General features: G+C 38.1%; 1 protein-coding gene and 1 long non-coding RNA gene across 2 annotated transcripts in view; one reads left to right on the top strand and one right to left on the bottom strand.

The window, feature by feature from the left end:
• Positions 1 to 2,220: 2,220 nt before the first annotated feature.
• Positions 2,221 to 10,000, bottom strand: part of LOC138051731 (steroid 17-alpha-hydroxylase/17,20 lyase-like) — an 11,896-nt gene continuing 4,116 nt past the window's right edge. Inside the window, exons 2-3 of the mRNA XM_068897989.1 lie at positions 4,437 to 4,594; positions 2,221 to 3,806 (exon numbers count right to left, since the gene is read on the bottom strand). Coding sequence (XP_068754090.1) covers positions 2,533 to 3,806; positions 4,437 to 4,594 — 1,432 coding nt within the window. The 3' untranslated portion in view covers positions 2,221 to 2,532. The remainder of the gene's footprint in view (positions 3,807 to 4,436; positions 4,595 to 10,000) is intronic.
• Positions 6,234 to 7,609, top strand: LOC138051732 (uncharacterized). Its single transcript, XR_011132894.1, has 2 exons — positions 6,234 to 6,455; positions 7,023 to 7,609. It is a non-coding gene; the product is annotated as an uncharacterized lncRNA (long non-coding RNA).

Consider the following 10,000-nt stretch of genomic DNA (forward strand, 5'->3'; position numbering starts at 1 on the left):
CACTGGTATCGCGAGGTCACAGGTTAAATGAGGAATGAATCAACGATGAAATGAGATATGAAATGGATCATATATGAACTGCGGATATGAAATCATGTGAAGCTGTTGATCCATTTCATATATCAATTTCATCATTGATTTATTCCTCACGGGAACATTAGAACCCACAAATGACCAACTCCCAACGTCAGTAGCTTCATAGCTCAGTTGGTTAGAGCGTCGCACCGGTATCGCGAGGTCAAGGGTTCAAACTCCATTGAAGCCCTGAATTTTTCGGGCTTCTTTACGCAATTGCAAAAATTGCGTTCATAACTGCGAAGATCACAGCTTCACTTGATTTCATATCATATATCATTTCATCGTTTATATGAGCATAGTTATCGTAACGTCATTACAGAATCATTAAACCTTCTTTTAGAATTGTCAAATTAAGTACAGTCAATTGTAATCATAGAGAAGCCCCAAGAATTGCATAGTATTTTAGTATAATCGGTATCGTTAAGACCTATAAGTTAGTTTGTTTTAGCTAGAATAGATAAATAAGGTTTTTACTAATTAGAGCGGTTTTCAATTGAGTGTCGAAAGTAATTAGCGAATTGCTTTGGTTTTGCATTTACTTCAAGCAGTGATTGGTTCAAAGTTCTCCCGCCACTTTTTCAACCAATCAGAAGTGAAACCAAAACCAATTGTGGCTCGCGCGTGCACATTTTCTCGCGCTTTGTGTAGGCTACGTGTAATTACTTCGAGTTTTGATTGGTTTACTGGATTGTCTCCGTCCTTTTTGATTGGCCAAAGTAACTACTTTGGTTTTGGTTTTACGACAGTCGATTGAAACTCGCTTTAAGATTTTCTTTTCGTTCTTTGTCCATTTCAACTTTAGTAAAAATAAGAAATAAATCGCGGTAACGAACAAGGTAAATCAAAGCAGATTCTTTTTAGGGTTTACCATGTATGTTAACCGCAATTTATGTATTATATTCTTTCCTCATGTTGCCGGCAAGAGTACCATGCGTGACTCGGTCCAGGTCTTCTCAACTATTCCAACATGGCGACGGCAACTCAATTTCTCAAATACAAGAAAAACACATATCACTGCCTGAAAGTAGATCATAATTTCTTCTTTTCTAATGCAAGACAAGCAAGCAAGCTATTTGTTGTTGTGATTGAAAGTATTTGCGGTCGGAATTTTTTTTTCACGATTCAAGATCGATCGATCTTCAGGTGATCTTACCTCGATTGAGACTGACCATCTGAGTGACTGGAGTCCTCAGAGAAGGACTGTTGTTTGCAACCTTATCTGTATGATTATTGGTTAGAAGTTAAAATCTACCTTTTCTTTGCGATTATTAATGTTTTCAGATTGGGGACTAATCATCCAGAAAGTGGGGGCTATTTGTCTGGGGGGCTATTCGTCCGTGAGGCGAATTGTCTGACATTCAAACAAATACAGATCTAAACTTGCACCGGTGCGAAAGTCGCCCCGGTATCATGTAAACAGCCTTTAAGTCTAGGAATCGAACCCGGCTCTCATTCGCCATGAGACGAGTGCTCTAACCATCCCTGTTTCCCCTATATATTAGTCTATAAATCAACTAACTTGTACGAAGTACTGTTGCGACGGTTAAATGGGGACGCGTAGCATCGCGTTTTGAAAAGGAAGCTTATACGCAAGGACGACCACGACGACGCCGCCAACGAGAACGTCATCTAAAAATATATATTATTTCCCGTTATTGTAATCATTTCGTTATAGCCCTAAGTCGTTCGGAAAGGAAAGTGTGTATCAACATTGCTGGAATAAAATTGGCATGAACGGTGGGGTTGTTTGGGAAAAAAAATTAATTTAAAAATGTTTCTTCAGCCTCAAACGTCATCTACACAACCTCAAATTTGGTTAATTCAAGTCGTTATCAGGACGAGGACAGCAAAGAAATGTACCAAAATGCAAAACGCACGTGCTGGGCGTGAAGAGCTATTGTGCTCATTAAACCCATTGTTTTGTGGCGTTTCCGTGGCCGTCGTCGCCGTTCTTGTGTAAGCTCCCTAAAGTCAACCGCAAACTTCAAACCGCTGTTGGTCGTTAGCGGTTTGCCGTTTGTCGTAGTGGCAAAACTAGACTTGAGCATAAGGTTTGGCACTTGACGAGAAAAAAAACGCGCCGTGTTGGATTATTGTTTTACGTTACAAGTTTTAATTCAACCGAGCCAGCGTCCTCAAGGATGTGCAAATGATCGGCAAAAGTGTTTTAATTCAAGAGTTAGAGCATTAAAAAACATAACTTATAATTTCAAACGTGAGTTGCTACAAAAATTTAAGGTGAAAAACGCTGCGGTAAATCACTTACCGCAAGAAGGGTAACCAGCCGTCAGAACTTGAACCGCAGACTGCAAACTCGATCGCATGGCTATGTCACGTGACACTCAGAGGTTTGCCGTTTGCCGTTTTCCGAAAAATACGCGATGCTAAATGTCTCTAATGATTGCTGTACATCGTGGTCTACTAAGGCTTCCTTTGAATAATTTTAGTAATCTTTTATAAGAGGATAAAGTTAAATGATGACTGCGAACAGTGTAGTACTGCATCAGGAAGCCAGACATTAGGATTAGGATTTTGCTGTGTGATGAATCCATTTCGAGGCTTCCGTATGATCGCACGTATTTTGTAAGGAACTGGGAACTGTGTTATGCTAAAAATTCCCTTTAAGCTCGGTGGATGTCCGTCCTTTTCAGCCACAAAGGTGAAGTGTTGAAGCAACCAGGAAATAAACAAGAACAGTTCAACTTTAGCCAAAACTTCTCCAGCGCAAACACGTCTTCCGGCTCCAAAGGGGTAGAAGTTGCTTTGGGAGGTGATAAATTTGCCGTCTTTGTCTATGTGGCGGTACGGATTAAACACTAGAGGATCTTCCCAGCATTTGGGATCCAGATGAACTGTCTCCGTGTTGGCAAACACAAAAGTACCCTTAGGCACCCGATACCCGCGTAGCGTTGTGTCCACATTGGTAACATGAGGTAGCAATAATGGTCCCACGTTTCCAACCCGGAGCGTTTCAATAATGGTGGCTTGAATAAGGGGAAGACTGGGACGGTCGTTCAAAGAAAGGCTTCGTCCACCAACCGCTTCATCTAACTGGCGATGAATGTCCTCTTGGTACTTTGGATAATTGACTAGAAAAGCGATAGCCCATTTTAACGTAGTGCTTGTGGTCTCATACCCGGCTCCAAACATATTTTGAATAGAGTTTACCAGATAGTCATCACAGAGAAAAGATGACCTCCCTTTGTCATCTTCGATTTTAGCTTCTTCTCTCGCGCTAAGAAGACCTGAAACGAAATCCTTTGCAGGCTGCCTCGGATTCAAACTGTCCTCCCGCTCTTTTAAAAACCTACGAATGATCTTGTGCATCTCAAAAAAGGGCTGGATAAAGTCATCGTACGCATTAATGGGTAGGTACTTTGCCCATGGAAAGAAATCCAGCATCGTGACCAATTGAGCAGTTTCCTCGTTGTCCACAACGTGTGCGCAAAGTTCTAAAAGTTTCTTCAAGTCTGGATGAGTTGTGTCGAGGCCTTCTCCAAAAGTGATTCCACAGATCACATCTGCAACAGCTCGCATTAAGCAATCTGCTGGATCAAAAGGCTTTCCCTCTTGTTCCTCCATGAACCGCACCAGTTTTACCGCTTGTGCTGAAACGCGCTTATCTATCATAGGAATATCTGTTATGTAATTTCGAAGGGCTGTGGTAAAAAGCTTGCGATGAAACTTCCAGGCTGGTCCGTAGTTTGCAAATGCGAGATCTTTACCTCCTGTGAATTGAAATGTTTATTTCCTCAGATATACGTTAGTACTGATGATGATTATCAAACCCAAGAACACACTACAGTTTTCTGCTCAATAAAGTTACAAGGGCTAATACACCTTATTACAAAATGTAAGGTTAAGTATTCTCAGTTTGAATTTTGCGTTTGGAAGCGAGGCAAAAAGGGCCAATTTGAAAGGAAAAAAAGGAATACTAAAGTGGCGGCCATTTTGGAATGAGGCGTATGATTCTATGGCACTCTGAGCTAGCAAAGATAATCGATTTTGTATCTGTCAGTGAAACTATATACTTCGTGAAATTGGTATTGGAAAATGATGATTCCTGCATGCATCTCAATCTTGAAAGTGTGACTTTTCAGCAGGGACTTTTAGTTGATAGAAGACCTGATAAGACTAAATGGATCCCAATGCATAGCTCTGTCTTTATTTCAATTCAGTTGAAATGCTTTCAAAAAAAGTAACATACCTAAAAATATAAGTCAAAAGTTAAATATATGCGATATATATATAGTGCAAATCAAAAGCTATTTCAATATGATTGGACGTTCTTCAGTTGATGACTATTTTCCCAACCTAGGGAGTGACGAAAACACGGCCGGAGTGTTCCTTGTACTTACCTAGAGTTCTTCTAATCGTGGAAAATGTTTGTGGTCTCCCAGCAAAATCAACAGATTTCGTGACAAGCAATTCTTTCACTGCATCGGGAGTTGACGCCATGACGAATTTATAGCTTCCAATCTTCAGCGAGAAAACGCCCCCATAGGTCGTTCTGAGACTACAAAGATGGCACACGTGATCGAGAGCATTGCTGTCGAATTGCTGAGTATTCAAGGTTAACAACAACATAATAATGGACTTTAAGAACTACGACGGCGACGTCGACGAAAAAGTCACCTCAAATTATATATAGTTTACGTCATAGAAAGTGCGGCGTACGCGGTTTTATTCACGAGTTGTTTGTGTCAAAATCCCGAACGAGCGAGGAACGAGCGAGTGAGGGTTTTTGACACAAACAACGAGTGAATAAAACCCTGTACAAAGCACTTTCTATGTCGTTTATTACTCTGGCCGCAGGCTCGGCGGCCAGAGTTGAGTTTTCGGCCAGTTTTTTCACGTTTCCACCACAAATCGGCAAAGCCTGCTGACCAAAAGAATCGTCGGCTCTAAGAAGGTGATGTTTATCGATGAATACGGGAAGGGCTGAGAACTGCAGTGGATAATTTATGGACAGAGAAAGCACTGTTCGGAGTGAATGCACGCTAAAAAGTATTGAGCGATACAGGAACGAATCGGTCAGTGAATCGAAAATATTGCCAAGTTGCATTCAAAGTATGTCACTAGTGATCATGAGTTGAGATTATCTGTGAGCACAAAATGCGAAAGTGATGAATTAGTTTCGAAAGTGACAAATGTCAGAAGTATTACGGAAACCTATAACCATGCAAAAGTGTATACTACTGCAACTAAGAAAAATAATGTTGATCTACGCAAGAAGTACAAGAACGAACATTATCTTGTTCTGAGAGGTAAAGTCTAAAGACACCATACCGGAATCTGTATTATGATAATATTTGTGTTTCTTGTAACTAGTTGTTTTGAAATGTGGAGTACCATCGCTTGGATCATCTACAAGCAGTACATAAGTTTACGTACAGTATACATGTGCGATGTTCAGAAACATTCAGGTGCACAAAATTATTCAACGCGGCCCCAATAAAATTAATAAAAAAACTTATAATCAGGTCTTGTTATGAGATGTTTGTTTACACAACAATAAGAATTTATGCGAACGCCGTGTCCAGAAGCTGAAAGCGTTTTCTTTTATAAAATTCGGAAAAATACGCCAGTATCACCCTAAATACATCGCTATGTTTAATTTAAATCGAAGAGGCATCGAAGAAGATATGAAGAGATGCAGAAAGTTAAAAAAAAAAGTATTTTCATTTATTTGTGCTTTATGCCAAAAGTACAGGAGTGATGATCTGTGATTCAACCTTTGCCCCATATACATTTCCAGGATAAATGTATTAGTAAGTTTTCTACCTATAATATACATTTGCTCACAAAAATGACTTGCTTTTTCTTTAGGGGTGTCAGCATTCCAACCGGTTTACAAACATTTGTGAGGCTGACAAAATAAAATTTGAATATATATTTATTATGAACTATTACCTTCAACGCATTGCCAGTTCTTTTTCCCGTAATTTCTTTAATAGGGACTTTAAGCAAATCGCTACGGCTGGCGCTAATACGGCTGCCGGAAGTAAATTTCTTCCAAAATGAAACACTGCGCATGTACGTCGGTTGCATCCAGACGTAGTGTTCACTGGCGAAAAATGTCTGCGCATGAGTCGCGCGATATCCCACGTGACGCGTTTCCGGGACTATCATTGGCTCTCGTGAAAAAAGCACTCCCGAGAAGAACAGAAAAATGGCTGCCGGTTGAGAATAGGTAGCTTGTTGGTTTCCGTTCTTTTTAGAGCGATCAAGGCTAGTTTTAACGCCAGTTTCAAGTGGAATGTATTCTTAGAGAACGTCTATGTTGTGTAAATCGTTTGAAAGTCCAATCCAACCAGAATCCTCGGAAAATTTGCTCCTGGAAAATTTTATTTCGTGGGAAAAGAGCTGCGAAACAGGTGAGTTTTTTGCGCAATTTTTAATGTGGAAAGTTTGTTGCCACCGGGTACAAAAAGTTACTGTAATGTGCAGAAAGGAGGATTCCTAAGGTTTCCGTTCATGTGTGAATTGGCTTGTACCAGGTGGCAGGGAAATGGCAATATTGTTCAACGTGAAGGTTATTTTTTTCTGCGTTACACCTTACGATCGGCACCTCTACATGAATGATCAATGATTCGATCAGATATGAATTTGATTTTGAATGTGATTGTCTCATTGGGAACGTAACCCTAGTATCAAATATTTTAAATAGCTGCTTTTAAGGTCATTTATATTCCCTTTTCTGGTGAATGTCTAAGTTATTATACTTTTTAGCAGTCACAACTCAACGATCCTTGCGTTCAAGTACGGTAGTTACCAAGTTATGGATTTGCAATTAATTTGAGTTATCAAAATCCATGTTAGTTAAAATAATGTTTGGAAGAACAGACTTGTAGGTACAGATGTGTATAGGTATCTATAGATTCAGGTATTTTTAGACTATTGTTTTCTGGAAGCTTTAATTAATGATGTAATTTTGGTTTTAGGGGACTGTCATGTGTTGTTGGATCAAGGAAATTCTGTTTTGAGTCAAGTATGGTTGACAGTGGATAGTTGTTCCTGAAAAGGCTGAAAGGAAGCTTTATTGCCTTGGACGTTTTTTTCTTACACCCCACATGTTTGCTCTTTTCTTGTGGCAAAATTTATTAATATATTATGTGATTTGGAGCTGCAGCTAGAAACAGTGTCCCATGCATAAGGTCTCATTGGGGTTGATGGTAGTAAAATAATTTTGGTAAAAAATATGTTTAGAGTTTTTATCACAACTTCTCATCTTGGTCCTGCTGGACTTCAAACATGCTCTACCATTTTTCACAAGGAAGTTGTCAATCAACCGTTACCTTTTGGTGTATTTGCAATATGATCTTTTGGATAGCAATTGATTTATTTTTCTCATTTCTTATGTGTAGATATCCTATGTCTGTCACATACTGTAGTTAGTTTTAAGCTTTTATGTCCTGTAGTGTATCTTTATTATAGTTAGCACATGACCCCACAAGCATGTGTTATTGCTGTAATATTGATTGTGTTTGAATAAAGGATATTGTTGTCTTGTCTTGTAGATAATGCAAAACAGCCTCAGTTGTATTTGCATTGTATTTCTGAATGTTACTTTTTTGAAGGGCAAACCATTAAAAAGTGCACAAAGTTTGCAGGAGTTCAGGAAAAATATTCAAAATATTCATTGATTTGAAGTTCCTGAAGCAGGTAAATCTTGAAGAGTTCACACAACCATATTTGGAATATACGGCATTTCTATTTGGGAATGTTCAAGTCCACAGAATTCATTTTCTTTATGTTGAGAAGTACTGTAAGACTGTTGACTCCATGGGGTTCCCCATTGACGAGTAAAATCATCTGGTGTTAGACAGAGCAAAATACTCTGGCTTTAGACAGAGTAAAATACCAAGTATGGCCGGTTTAGGGGTGAAAGGGTTAATTAATTAAATTCCATCGTTACTTTGACTTTCTTTTTCTTCATTTGCACAAAAACAAAGTGTTTAATCATCACCTCCACCATTGCTATACAACTGCAGTGGCTTTTAGAACAAAGTATCAAAGTTGAAGCTGGTGGCTCAAGGAGAAAACTTTGCAAAAGTTAGGTTAAAAATACTTTTATGGTATTTGAGTATTATTGTAGAACAAATTTGCATAATATCATTAAAGTCATTAAATCAATGAGAATCCAAACATGAGGATGCAGTTTGCTCAGGAGGGGTCCTTAAAGGTAACAGAATCTTGTTTTGTGGATGTAGGCTAAAGAAATCTGACCCCTTAGAGGAACCAGTTCTAAATTGACAAATGACTGGCATTTTATAATTCATAAGTAAACGTTATTTGCTCTCTTATCAAATTGTTCTACAGTTCCATTCATTTTTCAGATTGATAGCCTTAAATGACTGCAGCAACTCTGCCAGCTGTTTGGTCTCAGTATCATAAGCAGTACAAAACCACAAATTTTTCACTAAAAAGGAACAACAAGAACCCCTGTCATTTTTGCAAGGGAATCCCCCTTGGGGTAGTTTGTTCACTTCACCACCATTGTTTAACACTATCCAGGGACTAAAGCAAGGATGGAGATTGATTACAGCTTAAATAAATTGGACCACTTTTTTTTTACTTCTGACACTTACTGCATTCAACTTTAATTTATTCATCCTTTGAAATGGTAGGAATGATTACTATTATTTACAGCAATTGCTAAATTGCATCTAATGTTGAAATACATTTTATTTTTTACATATGATTTATGAGTCAATGAGTCATGAGTCAATGAGTTAGTGCAGTTACCCTAACCCATAAAATGAAAGCTAAAATTTAACCTAACCCTGCTTAGGCCTGATCACTGAAACAAGGGCTTAGGCTTAATCAATAAATTATTGCTAATATATAATATTGACTGTGTGTCTCATTGACTCATTGACTCATTGACTCATAAATCATGGGACCTCTTTACATATGGAAAGGTAACAGGAGTTATTTCTGTGAAGTCTTATCCAGAAAACTGCAACGTGGGATTATGCACCTTTCAAATGTAGCTTTGTATGCTTTTGCTCAATGTCTTTGAACAATTATTACAGAAAATTATACAAAGTTATGGTTTTTTTAAAATTAAATCTAATGCAAGGGGATTAAAATTATTGAAGCAGTTGTGTTGCAACCAGAGTCCGCAAAGAGAGGTTAAATAATTTGTTGTCCTTAGTAGGCCAGCATGAAATTTGTGAAACGTTTTGGAGGGTGGCACTGAATCACCTTAAACAAGTTTTCTAAACTTTGAAGATACCTAATTTTATATCCTCCTGCTGTTTTATTGCTAGAAAATAAAATCAATTCCTGATTAAGTATTTTTGTTGTCAATGTGGTGAAAGTGCCTTATTAGCAGTTAAGTAATATTTTGTTACAGTAAAATTCTCCCTGCTAGTAAGCTGGATTTCTGAATCAAATTCTCAACTTAGAATGTTGTTGTTTTGGCTATTCAGAGTTAACCTAATCTGTGTTTATTTCTATAATTTGGAGGGAAGCAAACAATTGGCATTTTGCTTGGAACAACTATAACAATATATAATTGCAACTAAAAGGTTTCCTTTCTAGTGTACCCAATATGAGGTGCTATGACATGGTTATTATTACTGCTAAATTCACTTTAAAATTTATTTTTGAACGACTGAAATACATTTCTAAATTTTCCCCACGGTCTTAATAAATTTTCCTCTATGGACCACTTGAATGACAATTTTAACAACTTAATTTTGAAAAAAAAAAACGAAAATCTTAACATTTTCTGTTAGATGCGGGCCCCCGCGGAAACATCGTGTAACTATTTAGTTGGAAGAGAAACCATTTGGAAATTTAGTAGTATCTTTTTTGGTCCACTTTTTGAAAGATAAACGCATGAATTGAAATCAAGATGGTAGTCCATTAGCTGGTAAGCTCCACAAACGAATTTCCACTCGAACACTGACAC

The sequence above is a fragment of the Montipora capricornis genome, chromosome 6 (genome assembly GCF_036669925.1).
Source record: "Montipora capricornis isolate CH-2021 chromosome 6, ASM3666992v2, whole genome shotgun sequence".
NCBI classification, from domain to species: domain Eukaryota; kingdom Metazoa; phylum Cnidaria; class Anthozoa; order Scleractinia; family Acroporidae; genus Montipora; species Montipora capricornis.